The sequence below is a fragment of the Prionailurus bengalensis genome, chromosome D4, assembly GCF_016509475.1.
Source record: "Prionailurus bengalensis isolate Pbe53 chromosome D4, Fcat_Pben_1.1_paternal_pri, whole genome shotgun sequence".
NCBI classification, from domain to species: domain Eukaryota; kingdom Metazoa; phylum Chordata; class Mammalia; order Carnivora; family Felidae; genus Prionailurus; species Prionailurus bengalensis.
In genome coordinates, this window is record NC_057359.1 from 85,937,077 (window position 1) to 85,957,609 (window position 20,533).

A 20,533-nucleotide genomic window follows, 5' to 3' on the forward strand; every position below is an offset into this window, starting at 1 on the left:
GCTGACATATCTGTGTCCCTAGGACTATTAGGAATCTTTGCCAGTCAGCCAGGTTTAAAAAATAAACATTTACACTTCTTCTTTGTCAAGGTATTAATACCTTTTCAATGTTTTTATTGAAGATTTGTTTTTCTTCTTTGCTTACCTTTTGGTGTCCTTCGCCTATTTTCATCTATTTTAGTATCTTTTATGATGTAGAATTTCCTTTTTTTTTTTTTAAGGCAAATCTGGCAGTTTTTTCCTTTAAGCCTTTCCAGAATCATGGAGTAGGAATAAACTAGTAAAGAGGTGTTTCGTATTTTCTGCTGTTAAAAAAAAAAAAAAAAAAAAAATCTGCGTGTCTCCTGCACACTGCACTTGGCCTGAGTCTCAGGACCCGTCAGCTTCCATCAGTAACCACATTTCCAGACCAGTTTCCCTCCGAAACCCTCGCAGAGCCCTAGCAAACCGCCTGCACTGAAACACGCTCCCTTTTCTCCCATGAAAGGCACCAGTGGCAAAGGTCAGAAACCTAAATGATGGACGAAAAGGAGTCAGAAAAAATACTCAGCATTGGAAAACTGGCAGCAGTAATATGATCAGGGAGCAGAAAATGGCAGCAGGACTATCATGTGGCTCTGTTCAAATGGCCGATTCAAATGAGAAACCTGTAACTGATACAAATACAGGAGTCAGGAGCCCTCAGCTCAAATCTTGGTGACTCCATTGCCTCGCACTGTGTCCTTGGAAAGTTCCTTGAGCCTCAGTTTCTACTTCTGTAAACAGGGGTAACAAAGCCACCTGTTCTGGGGGCCTCGCAAACACAAGAGCACCCAGCGCGAGGCCAGCCAGGGCAGGTGCCGCTCGGGGTTCTCTCTCCTTCTTTCCTCTGCTGGATGAAAGCTGATGGTTTTGAAATTGTCCACTCCCCACCTCCCCACAGCCACATACACACAAACAAGTAACTGTATTTGCTTTTGAATTTCCAAGACTAAAACGTACAGTGATTTACTGGTAGATGTTTTCTACAGAGCACATTTTAGAAGTCACAGCTTCAGTGGAGAAGCCCCCAAAGATACCCCGAAATGAAGAATGGAAATCCTTTTTGTCAATGAAACTGCGTTTTCAGTGTGCAGTGGGCAGGGCTCTCCCCCTGGAACAGTGCAAAGTGCCCAGGCGGTATTTCGCTTGGCTCCTCTTCTGAAAGGGCAGCGTTGCCCAGAGCGTCAGGCCAACACTAACTCAGCAGCACCACGGCTCCGAGCGGAGTAGCGCCCGACCTCATCTCTATAAAGACCATATTTACACTCTCAGCAGAGCTGTAGCCAGAACGTTCCACGTGAAGGGAAGTGCAGTCACCATGGCCGAGCTGAGCCTGCGTGGTTCCTTAGAGAAGCAACACAGGGTGTGGAAAGCACACAGGGCCTGGAATCGGGAGGCCTCAGGAAGAAGGGATATTGGCGATGGGAACACAAAGTATACAGGTCTTGGGCCCCCAAACCTCAGTGTCAAACCCGGTGAGGGTTGGAGGTGATCAGGTTTGAGTCCCCTCACTGCTTCCTTCTTCCTGTCTGGGGTTCTTACACATCAGAAGCATAGCCTCCTAGGAAACCAGGAACCACTTCTTGATAGCTGATCCCATGCTCACTATGCCCGATGAAGCGCCTTTCTGGTAAAGCTGGGCTAGAACCTGCAGCCCGGCCAGACCTAGGTGTAACTGCCTAACCCCAGTTTCCTCTCTGGGTTGGGGGCAGACCAGCTCAGCCTGACCTGCCCACTCATGTCCCTGTGGAGAAATGGGTTACCAACTGCATCAGCTGTCAGTGCAGTCACCCCTCCTGCTAGGGAAACGTGGCCCCGTGAATATCTGACCAAGCCCACTGGCAGCACGTTGGAGGCCTGGAGCTAAGAAGTGGGTAGACAGTGATGCCTCTTCTCCCCGGCTGCTCCGGAGGCCTGCAGAGAGGAGCAGAGTCCCTCCTGGCCATCAGCTGGACCAGACCATGTGGCTGGCCAGCGGCCTGACTGGCCTCTTTGACCCATAAGCCCAAGTCTCAGGACTTGACCACCTGAGGCTGTGCAGAGGCCCTGTGGCCTGTGGGAAATGTTCTAGGAATGTTTTAGTTCGTAGGAAGGCGCCGGGGAGAGGCTTCTGTGATAGTACCGAGACGCGCTGCTTTTTCGTGAGAACAGTATGCTGTTTTCAATTATTCTCACCGATGATCTGTCTCCAAAAAGTCTTTGTGCCACTCCCTGAAACATTTTTCTAACAGGAGAACTGACTAGTTGTTGAAATTGGATCTGGAATTTCCTATCCAAATTAATCCATCTGAGAGCCAAGGCACGTGGACTGCTTAGGTGTGAGTCTTGCCCTGGCCAGCGTCAGGACTCGCCAGGCGTCCTGGGTGAAGGGCAGGAGAGCAGACACCCGGAGAGGGGATTGGTGAGGAAGAATGACATGGGCTGCTTGAGCCTTATTTATCCAGAAGGCTTGGATAGATAACATTTTGGTCGTGAACATATGTATTCCATGTCAGTCACCACTTTTTCACTGAACCGGAGTACGAAACAATAACCTAAACACAGGAACAGCTGGTGTGTTCGCAAAGGCACCTGAAGTTCCTGTAGGGCCTCAGAGCTGACGTCACGGGTGTCATTGCTGGTGCTGCCGGGGAAAGGGTCCAAACGCGCGTGCCCGCCGTGGAGGCCGCTGTAGTCCGCAGACGACGGGCACGGTGCCTGGGGCTGACGAGCTTTTCAGGAGTTTATGAAAGTATTTGAGGCCTAAAAAAAATTTATTGGCTCTAAAATACGAAAACTGCAAAATCAAAGTTTATAAGTATGTAATTAAATTTCTACGAAGTGGGACATCTTGTCAAGTTCATTAATTGTTAAATTTAGTCTTCATAAAAATGTTATTACTTTTGAAAACAATTTGTAGGTTAGATTTTCCTCACTTCCCAAGAATTCCTGAACATGCCTGATGTTTGCCGAGAAATCAGAGCCAGCCATAAATTAATTGTGTTACTCTTGGCCAAATAATTTCAAAGAGCAAAATTTAAAAAATCCGTTCAAAATTTTTACGGTGAAAGTTCTATTAGATGTGGGAGGTGGGCGTGTTTCAGCGGATGTGATACACGGGGAGACTTCCCATGTAAGAGCTCCCGGAGCCCTCGGAGAGCATAAAGGGGTCCTGTTTCTGCCTGTCTGACCTCAGGGTAAACAGACTTGGCAGCATTCCTTCCCAAAGGACACTTTCAAAAGCATTGTGCCCACTCCTGGGTTTCCATCAGTACCCTTGGGCAGGAGGAGAAAGATGGGCTTTAAAGCAATTTAAAAGGGAAAAGAGGTTCGCCCTGGAGGGGCTGTGGTGGGCTCACTGTGTGCAGAGCTGAGCCACACACTGTGGCTCCCAAGACTGGTCGGGGTGAAGCCCGGAGTTCCTTGGGTTCAGTGGTTCAGTGGCACCCAAGGCTGCCCCGGGGCAGGGATGTCACTGGACGCAGAGGCGGGCAGCACTCTGAGCCTCCCTGGATATAGCGATGAGAGTGAGCAAGCGTCTCTCAGTCCAGAGGTCGACGGTGCTGTTCTACAGGCACATCGTGGAAGAGCTGATCAGACCCGTGACGGCAACCCACAGGTACCGGGCAAGTGGTGTTCAAGCGGTCTGCCAACCTATTAACCCTTTCCAAGACAGGGAATCAGCTTATGGGCTTGTGCTTACAGAACCTGTGTTGGCCTTCACTGATCACCTTTTAATTTTCCAAATGCTCACGAACCCCTCTCTCTGATCTTTTTTATAATTTTACTGGGGTTTAAGCTAATTGTTCCAGATTTTCTAGTATTTCATCCTTTCTCTTTCTGAAAAGAGGGCATTTGCCCAGCACCAAGCCTGTTCTTCATGATTTCTGGATGATTGGGGGCAGTGATTCTGAGTGCTTATCTGCTGTGCCCTCAGCCTCCTCATCTCCTCCTCCAGGAAGTCCTCCCCAGCCCCAGAAGAACTACTTAATCCTCCTCGGGGTTCCCATGATGCCTTATGATATATCTATTTGTCTGTCTATCTGTCTATCTATCTATCTATCTATCTACTGGAAGAGAATAAGAATGATGACTACCATGTACCTGGAGCCTTTTGCCGGCCAGGTGCTTTACCCGGGCTTTCATTTCCTCCTCACAAGCCTCTCCAACAGGGAGGGAGCTAAGTCCCAGGGAGACTGCACCTCTGGAAAGAGGAGGCTCTAGGGTTAGAACTCACGTCTGCCTTCTGGGCCTGTTTCTCCCTGCTGCAGCGTGCTGAGTCTGTGTCACCGTGCTAGGATTGCTTGGAGTCCCGTCATCTCATCGGTCTCTGGGATCCTTTCTGGTGGGAGCCTCATCAGGGGCGTGATCGAGTGTCCATCTTGCCAGCACTTAAGGGTCCCTTAGTGCCCCGCGTGCCTTCCCCCATCTCTTCTCCTTTCTTCACCACCGTGAGCCACGTTCTCTTTGTCATCTTCCTTCTGTTCTTCCCACTTTGAGAATCAGTGATCAGTCTGGGAACATCTGGGAACAGCAGCCCCACCCACAGCAGAGGGTCATCAGGATCCAAACCAAAACCTGGGAACGTGTGGACGGTCTGTTGTAGGAAGTCTGCCCGTTGTATCTGGGATACTGCCAGACGATTGGATTTCTGCTCTTTTGGAGGTTACTCTGGACAGACCCCCTAAGACATCTTAATTTCAACAGTTAGAGGGGTTTTTTTTTGGTTTGTTTTTTTAAAAAAACATTAGTCATTTAAACTAAAATTTTCTTTTTCTTAGCAGAATTTCTCTGTATACACTGTAATTCTAACTTAAATTACTGTATTAAAAATCTGCTAAAGGAAAATCACTTATTCATTTGAAAAAAAAAAAAAAAGCATTACATAAACGCATTCCAGGTCCTGTGGTTCCACTGGCTCGTCTTGAGGTACAAAGCCAGGATCGTCAGGCTTCTTTTTTTAAGGCGCTCCTCCTCAAGAGTCATCCCAGGGGTAGCTGAAGTTGAGACATTACTTTTACAGCACACGCTCAACACGCCTAACCACCTTCGTTTTAGACACCATTGAGTACGATGCTAACGTAATTCTGCTTTATCAATCTCTTTTTTCCTGGGGGAGCATCTCAGGGTAATGATACAGTCCACTGCGCAAATTCACCCCGGCGATCCATCTATGTGGCTTGGAGCTGGCTGCAGATACCCAAGCGCCAGGATTTTCCAGATGGCTTTTAGTCTGCCAAGTGCCAAACTGTTGGGATTTCTAGGCCACAGATGCCAGATCACCACTTTTAATAGTAACAAGTTGATAGTTCATCCCGTGGGGCTGTAAAGAGACCGAGCCTGTATGTAGCTGAATGTCTTCCTTGGAAAACACCCGAGTAAGGCAGGGAGAGCTTGCCATCACACTCGAGGCTCTCTGCGATCCGTTCCCCGAGGTATCCGAGGAGAAAAGAGAAAGCAGAGCCAGAAGGAAGATGACCCACCTTGAACTCCAGTGGCTTTTGTTTGTGAAGAAGCTAGCAAAGAATGCTCTTTGAAATATCACTGGATTACGTAGTTTGTGATGAATTTGAGAATCTTACTTTGTTCAGCAATAACATTTCAGGAACAAGACAGCATAGTGCAGTGAAAACAGCACAAGCCCTGGCGGCAAGAGACCTGGGTTGGGTTTTCCGTCAGCTTCGGAAAACTGAAAGGCAGAGCTGGTGGTGGCTACGGTCACCCTCCCGTCCTCACAATTCCCAGGTGCCTCTCTGAGCCCCTACAGAGCTTCAGGCTTGGAAGCCCAGTCGCTGGAGCTGGTCTGCACATGGGACCAACAGCTTTTCACCTGGAATGACAATTGCTTGACCTCCAGAAAGAATGGAAGCTACAGTGTAATCTATCTTGTTCTCTATTTTAAATCCACAATCGATAACATACGTATTTCCTACCTCATAGGGGGAAGTAAAATATAGGAGGGAAAATCCACCTGGGAAAACACTTGTTCGAGTTGTCTGTGCCTACCCGGCCATAGAGCATCTGGTGGGGGGAACGGGTGGTCTCTGTGTTAGCAGTGAAACAACGTGGTTGCCACCTAATGTGGCCCCAAGAACAGATCACCTCTGCTGATTTTTATGTATTTAACGTATTTAAAGAAATCAGGACTTCCGATTTTGCTGTACGTTGAAATGCTGAGTAGAAATAAACCCAGAAAATGTGTCCAGATTCAGTACAAATTAAATCAGATTTATCTGCAGCTTCAGTTGGGTCCGTTTGCTGGAAGTCAGGCACATACTAGGTTTTCTTTGGGAGAGCTCAGTTGTTTTAGACATTCTGCAGTGTGATGCTAACTCAGTTCCGCTTTATCTTTTTTTTTTTTTAATCTCAGGGTTATGATACAGTCTACTACCTAAATTCACCCACAACAGTCCATTTGTACGACTGGGGAGCTAGCCACACATGATTGGTTGGGTTGGTCCCTCCTATACCTGAATAAGGGGACGGCATGATAGTGATGAGTTTGCAGTGACGCTGTCTTGTGTTGTTAGAACCATAAGAGTCCTTATAGCAAATCCACCAACTCTGTTCCCAGGGCTCTTTTAGAAGGAGGTGCTTGGAACCTAGTACATAGAATAGTGATGGAGGGTCACATCCCAGGTAGCAGGCACTTGGGGCCAATTCAAGCGTTTATACAGTGATTTTCACACCAGTTCCCTTCCACCCTTTCCGTGGAAACGTGCGGTATCCCAGAATGCTTAAGACAGACTCAGGTTTGAGTCTTGGCTGAGCCACTCCCTAGCGGTGTAGTCTTGGCTGAGCTACTTACTCTCTCTGAACCTCAACATCCTGGAAGCTATTCGTCCAGAGACCGATCTTAATTCTGCCAGTGAAAGGCTCTGGGTTGATGAGGCCCCTAATGAGCTCTAATCTTTTCTGATTTTGTGGTCTCCTCTTGATCCCTTGAGAAGCAACCTGAGCTGATGATGTTCTCAGGAGAGAAAGCAGCTAGAGATGCCTACACCTTTTGATTTTTAGGGATTTGTTTCAGGCAGGGCCTTGCTGTGGCAGCTGGTGCTAACACTGCCTGTCCTCCTGTGACCAGTCTCGAGGGCGGGTGCCGTGGCAGAAGGACTGGCATGTGCCTGGCTGTGCCCGCACAGAGCCGAGGGACAGTGTCCCAGGCCTCCTGGACCATTTGGGGAGAAGGCCAGCACTGAGGCTCCATCCTATCTGTTCCCGTGCCTTTTCATGACCCCGGCAGTATTCCTCTATGGCGGACCTGAGTGATGAGTGCGTGCGTGTATGTGTGTTTATGTGTCCAGGGCACACACGTGGAGAAGGAGGTCAGGGGATGTGTGAGTGTTAGAAAGTGGAGAGGACAAGAGGAAGGGTGGACAGCAACAGCCGGCCCACCAGGAGACAGGGCCACAGGGAGGGCCGTTTGGCATAGGCCTCATCAAAGCATCATCCTTACTGAGACGCCCCAGGTCTGGCCAGACCTGAGGGAGGCAGGACAGAACCCCAGTGAGACACCAGGGAAGCCAGGAGCTGCCTGGGCCTCCCTCCCTCAGGCTCTCCGTGGCCTGGGCCTGGCCCGGGGCCAGGCTGTTACTGTCTGGCTGGGAACAAGCTGGTGAGTGCGGCTCCAGATAAGCGGCCGTGGCTCCCTCAGTCCCCGGGGGAAGGGTGAGCTGTGGGCTGAGTGACCCAGACAATGAGGAGAAGAGCGGATGGCTCTGAGGTTATGGGATGAAAGGTTCAGAAGCTGCCAGGTCTTGCACGCAAAGGTGTTTCTGGCCCAGTGCTATCCTTGGGAACAAAGGACCTCATGGGTGAGAGCACAGAAGAAGGTTTTGTCTTCCAGGCGCAGAACCTGCCCTGGAGCTCTCAGAACAGCACTGATAAGAGCTCCCTGCTGATTGGCTGAGAGGCCATTGCCTTTTCCTCTGGGTGTCATCCAGCCCCAGGAAACTACTGGGCCCTCCCTGCCCATTCAGCTTCCACAGGTCTGGCTGATGACATCTGGATTGGGGAGGTGGGTCACAGGGAATCTGTTACCAACAATCACTACCAACATTTGGGAGGGCTTTTTTTTTTTTTTTTTTTTTAAGAGATAAATTGTGTCCACATGAAGTCACTGCCATTCCCTCCCATGAAGGTGTGCTTCCTTAAGTGGGAGAGAAAGTGGGTTTTGGGGTGTGTGCAGGGGCCTTGGAATGCACACAGACCATGATGGACTGTGAACGTGAAGAAGCAGGGGGTCCAGACCATTTGAGGTGCCCAGAGTAGGGCCATGGTCCCAGGACTTTGCACAGACTCATCTCCATCAGGGACTGACTAGTAACTCCGTTGTCCAACTCCTCGGTCCACCTGGTAGACTCTTCCAGATCATTCACGGAAGTCCCGCCTCCGTCCACCTTTTCCCTTCTACTCCAGGCAGACTCAGTCACGCGTGCTACCTTGGTGTCCCCATAGCCCCTCCTTCACCACTCTGCAGGGCACTTAGCACACCATGGTATCACCACAGTGACTGCATAGCCCATGATTTTCGCTGCATTCCTGATTTCAGGTACCTCGTTGTGTCGGTCCCATCAGTTCTTACAACGTTCTGGTAATTTTGGCCTCGATAGATGCTCCCCCCAGAGAAATCCTTTGTCGGATCTGATGTGCCCGTCTCGGGGGGATGGAACTGAGAGGGACTGGATACGTCCCAGTGCATTCACACATCTTCCACCTCCTCCAGACTGAGTTCCTGGAGGTTGGCACTGTAGCTGTGACCGGCACAGAGTAGGGGCACCTCCACTTTTGGCTGCCCCAGGTGACATAATATCACATGCCTGATTGCATTGAGTTTCCCCAACAACCCTGCTGTGTCATAACTCCTGCCCCCATTTTCCAGAGGAGAAAATTACAGCTCAGGAGAGTGAAGTAATTTTCTCACAAGCAGACCACTAATAAGAGGTGGATGCAAAGCTAGGTCTTCCTTCCTACACTCTTATCCCTCTCAGCTCAGTTCAAGCTCAGGAATGTCCTGAAATCATGGATTCAGAAACCAGAGATGCTTAGGCAAGAAGAGGTCTGTTGGGTAACCATTGAGGTCAGCCAGGCTCACATCACGAGTGTCACATTCAACTGAGCCTTCATTTGGTGCCCAAAGGCACGTTTTACCCTCTGGGCGTTCTATCAAGACATATTAGCACGCTCTGCCCGCTCTTCCAGAGCTTCTGATTTAAAACAGACACGTGTACAGAGGAACCAGTCATCTGCTGTAGAAAGCCAGTGCTAAAAAGGGACTGTTTGTTTATTTCAATCTCCTTGCTTTAAGATAAAGAGACCAAAACGGAAGGAAACCCAGAGCTACCAAGTACTGAGACTTTCCATGGGCCCAGCACCATGCCAGACACATTTTTTTTCCCCCAGTATTTCATCTAATCTTTGAGTAGGCATTATTTTAATCTATCCCTAATTGACAGATTGAAACAGAGGAAACGGAGGCTCTGAGGGGCAAGGTGACTGGTCTGATGTCCCAGAGCTAACCAGTGTTGGAGTCAGAATTTGAATCTAGGTCAGTCTCTTCAGAACTTACGTTCTCAACCTGCAAACCCAGCAGAGGGCTTTCTTGCGCAGTGCTGCAGGCAGGTGCTCCCGGCCACGGGCCTGCACAGTGTTGCCCTTGTCTTTTGCATGGGCCACCCCCTTCTGGAATTAGCAAGAAGCTGCTCTTCCCAGTACTGGTGGTTATTTTCAGGAGTGTGAAATAAGTGTAAAACAGGATACTTTCAGTAAAAATATCTCCCTGCTTGTATAATGAAGTGGTACGCAAATCACTGACTTGGAGCAGATAAGTGGTTAGTTTCGGCAAAGATGAATCCAGTTCTCATCTGACAGCCCATCTGGAAGGCTCATACAGTCCTGGGTGGATGTGAGGCTGAGCTTCAGGGGGCTGGGCTTGTGCTCCCCCCCAGACTCTCCGAGCACAGAGGAGTCAGCCCTAGATTTAAAGTGACAAGGCCTGAATTCCAGTCCAGCCTGAGCAGGCTAAGCCTGTGAGCAAGTTACTTATCTTTTCAGTTAACCTTCCACAAGGAGCTTCAGGGGTTAGTGATACAATCAAGATCCATGGAAATACCCGACGCCGGTACCTCGGTCAAGCTTTCAAGCTTGCAAACGTACCAAGTCACCACGTTTGTCCCCCATCACCATATTCTGACAATTACCGTATTTAAGATGAAACATGTATTTAAGAGTATACGGAATCGTCACTGAAAATCCTAGACAGCAGCAGACTCTAGGAAGTGTATGGAAAGTACTCCTTCCCATCCCCTAGCCCCTACGACGTGTTTATCATACCTTTGCCGTGATAACACGTTCTTTTCCTTTGACTGCTGGTTTCTCTGGTGAGCAGTTATCACCTGCCAGTTCTCTGCCAGGCACAGCACAAGAGCTTACAGGAGAGACATCCTGTTGCCAACACAGAGCATCTAACACAGAGCCCCGAAAACTATGGGCCTGGGGCTCTTGCCCGTCAGAAGCCAGAGAACGATTGTTCTCTTCTGAGACTCTCCCAGTTTCCTGGTTCTACCTTGGAGCATCCGTCTAAGGCACGCTGCCCCCACCCCCCCCCATCCCCCCAGGCTGCCACGACTTGGCCCGAGGGATCGCTGGGGGATTGCGCAAGTCTGTTGGCCCGGCTTCAGCTTGCCGTGGCTTTTCCCCCACTTGTGGTCTCGGCCAAGGGAAGCCTGGCGCCTGGCTCTGAGGCCCAGATGGTGCGGGCTCCCTCACGGAAGGACTTACCCGACGGCTTGTCTGTGGAGGACGGGAGGCTGGTGAGGGTAGGCATGGTGGGCAGGGGGGGAGGCAGCACCTTCAGGTTCTGGTCGCTCTGGATCTCGTTGGTAGAGATCTGGTTGATGATGCGATTGTAGGGGGACGGCTGGTAGACCCGGGGTGGGGTGACGGGGGGCGGCTGGGGCATGGGCCTGGCCGCGGGCACCCGCTGGCAGTGCTCCTCGAGCTGCGCGATGATCTCGGACTGGTTGTGGGCCAGCGTGGCCAGGTGCTGGTACTTGTGCTCCAGGTCCTTGTACTTGCTGGCCAGCTGCAGCATGTCGGCCGTCTGGTTGAGGATCCTGTTCTCCAGCTGGGAGAGCTCCAGTGCGTTGTCCCGCTTGCGGATGATCTCGTGCAGGAGCTGCATGTAGAGCTGCGTGACCCGCGAGTTCATGTTGCGGCTCTCCTTGCGCAGCAGCTTCACCTCGCTCACGATGCCGCCGTCCACCTCCACCAGCTGCTGCAGCGTCTCAATCTGCCGCTTCTGCTTGAGCAGCTCGCTGTTGAGCAGCTCCAGCTCCTGCTTGTGCACCCGGTTCTCCAGGAGCACCTCGGGCTCCTTGGAGTTGACGCAGATGGCGCCCGTGACCCGCTGCTGGGGCACGATGAAGGTGTAGGTGCACTTGTCCGAAGACTCGCCGGCCCGCTTGTACCTGTTCAGGTAAATGAACTCGCCGGGCGAGCCCTCCTCGGCGCCCTCCAAGCCTTCCTTCTGGCCTGCCGCTGCTCCCACGGCAGCCAGCAGTCCCAGCCACCAGTATGTCATGCACAGCGGCCTCATGGTCCTTGCAAAATGGTGGTTCCTCTTGGCGAACGGAGCTTGTGAAAACCTGAAAGTAAACAGAAGGGAGATTCAGTAACGGTGCTGTCACTGCCAGCGGCCTGTGCCATAAATGAGCTCAGCCTTCTCGCCAGGCAGATCTTTCCAATAATGTAGCTTCAGGAGGCAGCCCTTCTGGAAGCAGCAGAAGGAGACAGGCAGGTCTCAGCAGAGGTCGAGGGGAAATGGGAGGGGACCAGGGCATCTGGAGGCAGGAGGCCACAGCCCTGCCACTCCCAGAGCCAGCCCCCAAGCCCAGCCCCGTCGCTGAGCTCCTGACCCGAGCCTGAACACCACCTGAAGGCAGCTCCCAGCTGGGGCAGGGAGGCAGAGGAAAGCTTGTCCGATCTCCCTTCTCTGCCCCACGCTACCCAGGCCATCACATCTCCCCGTTCTACGTGTTCCTAACCCCTGGGCTTTCCCTGGGTAGCACGCGTCACAGTCGTGGTGAATAGGAGTTCTGTGTGATCTCCTCTGCCGGACTCCACATTCCATGAGGGCAGGTGCTGGGTCTGATTCCATCCTGTGTCCCCAGGATGCCGCCCTAAGCAGGCTTTCAGCAAATATTTGTTAAATGAACGAATCACTGCACGCGGTGTGGAATGTTTTCAGTTGGTAGTGGACAGTGTCAATGGAAGGATGTGTCCAGCCGCATGGCTTGGGTCTGTGTGTTAGCCAAGCTACCGAGTCCAAACAGGAACAAACAACTGAGCTCTTCTAAATCCAAATATTTGTGATAGCCAGTAACGGCAAGGTCCCGGCCACTGCGACGTGATTAAAGCAGGCGGAAGCGGAAAACAGACTTGTGTGTCCAGATTTGTTTCAGTTCTGCTCTTGGATCATTCGTCCCTTCACTAGATAGCCATCAGACGTCTCTGGGGTGCCAGGCAGCATGCTGGCTGCTGGACGGACGGCCACAAACAGGCCGGAGGCAGCCCTGCCCTCACAGGGCTTATGCCCCGTGGCACGGTCCCTGGAGAGCCGCGGAGCAGCATAGCATCCGCTGTGAAAGGGTAGAGCAGGGAACTGACCTAATCGGAGGATTCAAGAAAGCTTCCCTGAGAAAGTGACCTTTACGCTGACCCTCGGGGGATGAGCAGGATTTGGCCAGGCCGAGAGGGAGGGGACGGACGTGCACAGATCCCTCCCCTCGCCTGCTCAAGGACAGTGCTCCAGCAGCAATCCCCCACCTCTCCTGCATGATCGCATTTTTCCTATAATCATGGTCTCATTTCTCTCAACTTAAAGAAAACCCGTCCTCTCTTGACCTCACATCCCCTCTCCGGCTCCAGTTCCATTTCTCTGCTCCCCTTGTAAAAAGCAAAACCCTCTAAGGAGTTGTCTGTACCCAGTTTCCAGAAAGTCCCTGTCTTCTCTTTCTCTCTTGAGCCCCCTCCCATCGGGCCCGGCCCCTCCCCTCCACTCTACGTGCTCTGGACAGGATCACCAGCGTCCTCAATTGCCAAGCCCGGTGACCAGGTCTTGGTGCTCATTATGATTTGCCTCTCCGCACTGGGTGACATGGTCGGTCGCTCCCTTTTTAGACTCCTTTCCCAACGGTCACCCTTTCCTCCTCTTTCACTGGCTGCCCCTTCTGTCTCTTTTCTTCTTCATCCTCTTGTTCCTGTCCTGGGGGACTCAGAGCTCAGGCCTCAGACCTCTTGTTTACCTCGGTGATCTCATCTGGTCTTGTGGCTTCCAGGCACTGCTAACTCCCACATTTATTTCTTCAGCCCAGACCTCCCCCTTTGACTCCAGACGCATCCATCCAACTGCTCCTTTGACATTTCCACTTGACTGTGTACTAGGCCTCTCAAACTTAACTTGTCCTGAAGTGAACTGGCATCCCCATACCTCCATCTGGCGTGTTCACCTGCCATGTTCTCCGATGTTGGTAAATGGCAACTCCATTCTCCTGGTTGCTCATCCCAGCAACCTTGAAGTCATCCTTGACTCCTTTCCTTCTTTCATACTCCACCTACAGCTAATCACCACCAGCTTGTAATAGCAATATCCAGGGCATATTCTCAGTATCCTGCTGCTGCCCCCCACCTCCCCTATACCCGGGCACAACCCACCTTCACCTCTCACCTGGACCGACCTGGTCTGCTGCTGGACCTGCCGCTGCCCTTGCTTCTTGCAGTTTATCTTCAACCCAGCAGCCAGAGTGATCCTTTAAAAAAAAAAAAAAAAAAAGAAAGGAAGGAAGAAAGAAAGAAAAGTCTGATGTTGTGTGTGCAGGGTGTTGTGTGCTCCACTCGCAGTGCCAAACACCTGACCTGGAATATGTAGGCACTCAATAAATATTTGTGGACCGAATGAAAAGGCACACCTGCCAGCAGTTGCCACATAGTGAGGAGGGCGATGGGGAGGCGGAGCCAGGGGAGCCCATGCGGGTGGCTGCCAGAGGGGACACCACCCGCACAGGAGGAGGCCGTTCATATTTATCGGTAACACCCATAGGATCTGTTTACTGAGTGCTCACTGTGTACCCGCTCCTGCTCAAAGCATTTACAAGCATTTTCTACTTTAATGAATTCTTGCAAGGTAGATACCGTTAAGATTCTGTTGTTATTTCCATTTTACAGATGAGGCAACTGAGACTCAGAGAGGCTAAGTGACTTCCCTAGGAGCACACAGCTGGAAGGGGGCAGAACCGGGGGTAATTGGAGGGGTCAGGAAAGCTTCCCTGATCTGATCTCATGTATTCAAGCCTTCAAACTCTCCCTGAGTGCACAGAAACGTACTTAATCCAGTCTTTAGTCGTAAAAGACAAAACAAAGTGTTAGCATCACCACTTTCTGACTTCACATTAATTTATGCCAAAACCAGCATGACACAGATCCTGAAGGTTTTGTCTTCCCCTGGCCCTTCTGGGGCTTCTCTGGTGAGCAGCCCAGGTTCAGGGTCCACCTGTGCCAGCTGGTGCGCAGTTACAAAACAGACCCTGAGCTCCCCAGAGCCACTTGGAACTATTTTCTGCTTGAATGAGAAAGTCTAAGCAGGGTTCCGGGGCCAGTTCGGGCCTTTGGATCAGGCAGAGAAAGGTGTTCGGCAGCCTCTGCTGTGGGTTGGGCTACGTAAGGTAGGGCTGCAGTGACGTTAGTGGAAACCAGGGTAAGTTTGTGAGTGTTTGCCTGGTTTCCAAAGCGCTCCGGCTGCTCCTGCACCAGCCCACGGCCGCTCCCGGCCCAGAACAATGGCGAGGAGCCGCACCACAGGCTGGGGCGGGCAGGCCGGGACTGCCTTCCCACGGGCCGCTCACCTGAGGCAGCTGCTAGTGCCGGTGCTGATGCTGGTGAGGGCCTCTGCCTTGGCCAGGAAACCTCCAGGGACACGGGGAGGCAACCTGGCTCCAGGAAAGGGTTGGCTTCCCAACCTTCCCAGGCCTCAAGACCTGGCAGGGTGTCACTGTTCATCACTGAGGCCTGTCCCCTCCCACATGTGGGCTCTCAGAGCTTCTCCAGCAAAACCTGTGCCCTTGGGCTTGAGATCCTAAAGGCTGAGCCTCTTCTACGAAATGGGGGTTGATCCAGCCCACCTTGCACACTACATAAGGGACATAGAAACGCTACCTCAACTAGGGATGGGACTAACACTCTAGTGTGGCGGACAGCAGGGCCGGACTCAGTGAGGAGCGCCGACCATCCCCCGCCCAGGAGATAGCACAGTTGATTACTCCGCTTCTCAGAGGAGGAAGTTGTACCTGTCACAGGAGCTGGGCCCTGAGCAGGAGGCATGTCTGGCCTCCCCTCTCAGCCCCGAAGCCGCCCTCTGGTCAGACTGGGTCCTGGCTGTCTTGCTATCTGTCCCAGGATCTCACGTGATGCTGGGCAGGAGTGGAGAAGCAAGAGACGGGCAAGCTGCCTTTACACAGCATTTCTTGCGCTTGTTCGGTTGAAAAGAGCACCACATTTGATCATTAACACTCGCACAGGTTTTCCGGTTCACAAGGCCCTTTCCATACACACTGTCCCATTCAGCCATCCCAACATTCAGAGCTAGTGACTTGAGTCATACCATTTTGAGGGTGAGGAAATGACAGCTCGAGAAGCTGTCTGGTATCTTTCTCAAGATGGCACTGCCAGGGGTGCCACCACGGGTGAAGTTCACGATTCTGGGGGTTCCTGTCACTTTTTCATGGGGTCTGGGTTTGGCGTGAGTGGCGTGGGCCCGGTGGGTTAGAGAAGGAACAGGGTGCCGGGCTGTGTCCCTGACACACGCTGCCACGGACGATCTACTGAGGTGGTTGTCCCCCCCACTTCCCTTTTGTAAATGGGGACCCTGAATCCCAGACAGGCTAAGTGACTTTCCCAGGAGCATAGGGCAGATAAGAGCCGGAACTGACCCAGCTGAGAGCTCGGGTCAGCCTGACACCAAGGGCTGTACTCTTTGCACTGCCCTTGGCTTTGGAGTCATTTGTTTTCCCTTAAGATTCTAACGCCCCTCCCCAGTGTTTCTGCTGCTTTGGCAGTTCTTAATGGGCAGTAATGAGTGTGTTTACTTTTGCTTTCCTGATATTTATTCAACTAATTGCACCCCAAGAGAAATAAGCCTCCCCAGCATTCCAGCCCTCTTCGGCCGGGAGAAGGACTCTGTTCCAATCAAAGTGGTGCTCCTCACTTTCTTCCTATGACCAACAAAGAAAAGCAACTCCCAACTATTTTCCTTGGCTTCAAAATGAAAATAAAAACGATTCTTAAAATTGCTTTTCCACATTGTATTGTGAGGAGTTTCCATTATGTACGGGTTTCCCTCCCCACAAGTGGAGCTGGTGTGACTGAGCCACGTGACGGCCCCTGCACACTGGGAGGCTGCCTCCCCAAGGCTTGGGTCCCACCCAGCCTCCAGTGGGCAGCCCCGAGCGTCCCTGCTTGGCCTGGTGCGGTGGGGCCACACACTGTGTGTCCACATCCCACTCGGCACCGCGGCACTGCAGCCCAGGCATGGGGCCACTTTGTGGGAAGAATCATTTTTAAAAGATGGAGCTCTGTGTCCTTCCCTGCAGCAGAAGCTGGTGGCCCGGGGGTTAGGAATGAGAAAAGTTCAAACACTAAGGATAATAACTACAGTCAGTTGTCACTATGACTCAAGCGTTTTATATACATGATCTTACTTAATCCTCCCAACGACCTCAGGAGGGAAGGCCTGTTATTTCAGGGCTGCCATGCCTGGTGGCCCAGGTTGTGCACTATGCAACTCTAGGGAGCACAGCTTACATTCACGGTCTTTGTCGTTTTGGATATTTATATTACAGCCATTTTCTAATTCCCACAAAGATGCTTTTAAGACTAACGGCAGAGCTGACAATTATCCCCATTTGCAGGTGAGGAAAACTATTGAGAGTCTAAGACCATGAGTCACTTTGCCTATAGTCACAGAATTACTAAGTGGCAGAGCCAGTAACAGAACCCTAAAATATGCCATGCTGAATATATGGAAAGAAAAGTGCTGGAGTGACAGGACACTGAAAAGAATTGCTCTCTGACCCCTGCAGGCAAGGGGAGAACAGGAGAGCTCTTGGGATCCCCAGGACTGCCAGCCCCAGGGAAACCTCCAGATTCAAGCCAGCTCTCAGGGTGGTGCCTCATGACCAGTCCAGGCTGTAGTGCTATGTGAAGGGGTCACAGAACCTACCTCTCCCTCTGTCGCCAGCCCTGACCCCTCGTTCTGTGATCACGGAGGGCTAAATAGTCCAGGCCAGAGGCCCTGCAGGAGGCCTGAGAAGTGGGCCTCTGCCAAGGCAGTATAGGAGTCTGGAGTTGCCGCCTGGCCCCAAGTGTGCCCGGCTGGCCCCTGACGCCTGGCTTTGGGGAAGCTGGGAACCTGAGCTTTGCTCAAGTGAGTCTGATGGACCTGAGCACGAATTGTGATTGTTAAGGCAACATCAGGACAGAGAGGAAAAAATCAAAACTTCAGAGTTGACAGTTTTTCCTACGAAAGCTCGTTGAGATGTGTGGTGTGCCGGTGGGGAGGTACCCAAACCAACTGGTAACCCAGGATGTGGGAGGGATCCAGATAAAGGAAAATTCTGGAAGAAAGGACCCCAGAGGGTCCTGCTGACCACCTGACCAAAGGCGTAGATAATAACACCCCTTGTTTGTTTGTGGTAAACTCACCAGGTGCCCAGTGTGCCCTTTCTCATTGGCGCTTACAGCCCTACGCACAAGGTTGGCCCCACTTGAGGCCTGTTATCTTATGGAATTATTGATAGCACCCCCTTTTACTTTCAAAAGTGTCCTAATTGGGTACCAAACTATATGGTCCCCTTACACCCAGAAGAAAAGAATCAACATCTGCATTTTGCAGTAGAGTAAATCCAGATCTAGAAAGGTCAGGTCACCTGTCTAAGGTCCCTTGAAATCAATACCACGACTGGGATTCAGCTGTCAGCTGCAATATCCACGCCCCCACTTCCATCAAGATTGTTTCCCCAGCCAGTATGAACAAAAGGTGCCTGTCTGCTTCATGGCCAGGATGCAGATTGCTTCTTAGTCACTGGACTGAATCAGTAGAAAATGGCTTTCAGGTCAGTACAAGGGGAAGTTTTGTTGGATGTTAGAAACCGCTTCCTGACTATTCAAGTGGCGAGGCCCCCAAACGGGCATCTATGGATGAGCAGTGGTGTCCTCACCTTAGGAAACCTGAAGGGACTGTGCGTCACTTGTCCTAGGTGATTCACTGCCAGCCCTGGGGGCCAGGGAGGGAACAGCCACATCTCCAACTGCCGTCTCCTCCCAGCCCAGGATCCTGTGATTCACTTCCCACCAGAAGCCCATGTGGGTACCCAAGGAGTCTGGAGCCAGTTCCCAGACCCTGCCAGCTCAGCTCTCATAAGACCTTCAAATGAGCCATTTGTTCACCCATCCATCCTTCTGTCCTTGAGCCTTCCCCGCCAGCCAGTCATCATGTGCTGCTACAGCCTGGGTCCAGCCCTGTCTTGGGTGGTGGGAACACAGGCATGAGCCAGAGAAGCAGAGAGTATCAGATCGGAGAGATTTTCCCGGAGGAGAGCAGTGGGGGGCTCTCATGCTCCTGTCACTGGTGAGCTGCTGGCTCCAGGGAAGGGCTGAGTTCATGGAGAGGCGGGTTGTGGTCATGCCGTGAGATCATAGGGCAGGAGGGGATGTGGTTTAGGCCGCGGGGAGCTGGTTGCCTTTGCCGGGGGGGACAAGGATGCTGCTGTTACTTTTTCATGGTGCATTATTTGGGAGCCATTTTGAGATTCCCCCAAAGCCCGCGCACCAGGCCCTTTGTGCCAGGAGCCCCAGCCAACGGAGCAGAGGCGGGGAAGGTCTGCAGAAGCCATCTCAGAGCCCGGCTTCTGAGTTGGCTGCTGCATTTCCGGCGTGTGCTCTGGAGCCTTGGAACCGGGGGAACGTCAGACGAAAGGAAGAAGCCGGGGACTGGGGCAGACAGCGCTGCCCCCGGGGTGGCTTCCTGAGAACTTTGGGCCTTGCCTGGAGCTACTCTTCTAGGCCAGGCTGAGTGGTTGGCACCTAAGGCCGCCTTGGCCTGTTGGCATGGGCTCATCCCTTGAGACCTGGGACAAGCACATTTTGTGCCTGTCTCACAGATCCCAATGACTCTGTAAGTTAGGGCCTACATTTATTCTCATGTCACAGACAGAGAGACAAAGGTAAAGGACAAAGTCACTTGCCCGGGGCCACAGAGCTACCAAGTGGTAAGGCTGGGCTCAGAACCAGGCTTGTCTACCCCAGAGCCCGGTTGCTTCCCCACACAATCCTAACTGGCCTCCCTGCCCTTGGTTCCCCTCTCCCCTGCACTCTCCAGTGCAAGCGGCCAGGCCTGTCTTTCTAAAGCTCACATCTGGTCATGTCAGTGTCCTGCTGAAAAACAGCCTCATGCTGTGGTCATGCTCCCTGCCTCTGCACATACTATTCTTTTTTGCCTCAGTACCTTCCCCTGTGTCTTGCCCGAAGCATTCCTGTCTCCCTCTCTCAGGTGACCTCACAAGTCTACCTCCCTGTGAAGCCACTGTCCACAGCAAGGGCCCCTCCTCGCCCAGCCTCCAGGGGCCGCTGTGGCTGCTTCCTGCATCCATCACAGCACCTAAGACACAGCTCATCTGGTTGTCCACTGAATACCCAATAGCCAGCATGGCATTTGGGTTCCTAAATAGGACTTCAAGGATTTCATTCATTCGTTGAGCATTTCCCCTGTTCCAGTCACTGTAATGGGGCTGGAGATAGAGTGGGAGCGAGGTCGGTCCCTGTTCTAAGGCGCCCACAGTAGTAGGTGGGACAGAGAGCAGGGGCAGTGGTGATCAGTACCCTGATGGGGTGGCTCAGGGGGCTGGAGGGGGGATCAATGCAGCTGGGGGGGTGAGGATTGGGGGCACACAAGGTGGGAGTCGAGGCACTCCAAAGGGGCCTTGGCTGCACAACACAGACGGGAATTGTGTGGCACCATGGGGCTGAGAGGCTTGTTGGTCTGAGGCTGGCTGGCTTGCTTCATTTGTTCGTTTATTCATTCATTCATTCCACACATCCCTTCTCTGCCTGGCCCTGAGTATTGGAGGTCCAGCAGTGACTAAGAGACACAACCTTTCCCTCGTGGAGGTTGGACTGGGGCTGCCTCAGGCAGGACTTGGCCCGTTCCTGGAGCTGAGCGGGTCTCGGGCACCTCTCGGCCATAACGATAGACTTCCTTCTGGGCTTTACTTGGATGGTCTGGGCCCTGCCTTTCTGGAGGACTGGGCAGCAGGGAGAGGCTGAGGCTCTGGGGCTCCTGGGCCCAGGAGAGGCTGGTCGGTTTCACCCGAGAGTAGACCTAACACAATAGCTCGATTGTGAGCCGCCTGGCTTCCCCCACCCGACATGTGAACATTTCTCTGATCAGAATGTGTCTTGCCATTGAGGTACACATGTAGCAGGA

General features: G+C 52.2%; 2 protein-coding genes across 17 annotated transcripts in view; one reads left to right on the forward strand and one right to left on the reverse strand.

The window, feature by feature from the left end:
- The window catches only part of RALGPS1 (Ral GEF with PH domain and SH3 binding motif 1), a 275,337-nt gene that overhangs the window by 149,821 nt on the left and 104,983 nt on the right, over positions 1-20,533 (forward strand). The gene's annotated exons all lie outside the window — the stretch shown is intronic.
- Positions 1-20,533, reverse strand: part of ANGPTL2 (angiopoietin like 2) — a 33,652-nt gene that overhangs the window by 8,998 nt on the left and 4,121 nt on the right. The window contains exons 2-4 of one of the 7 annotated variants that reach the window (XM_043566974.1): positions 15,342-15,464; positions 13,727-13,808; positions 10,780-11,645 (exon numbers count right to left, since the gene is read on the reverse strand). In XM_043566974.1, the coding sequence (XP_043422909.1) occupies positions 10,780-11,596 (817 nt within the window). In that variant the 5' untranslated portion in view covers positions 11,597-11,645; positions 13,727-13,808; positions 15,342-15,464. Of the gene's footprint in view, positions 1-10,779; positions 11,646-13,713; positions 13,809-15,341; positions 15,524-20,533 lie in introns of those variants that run through there. The other 6 variants (XM_043566973.1, XM_043566976.1, XM_043566970.1 and 3 more) reach the window with 6 other exon arrangements.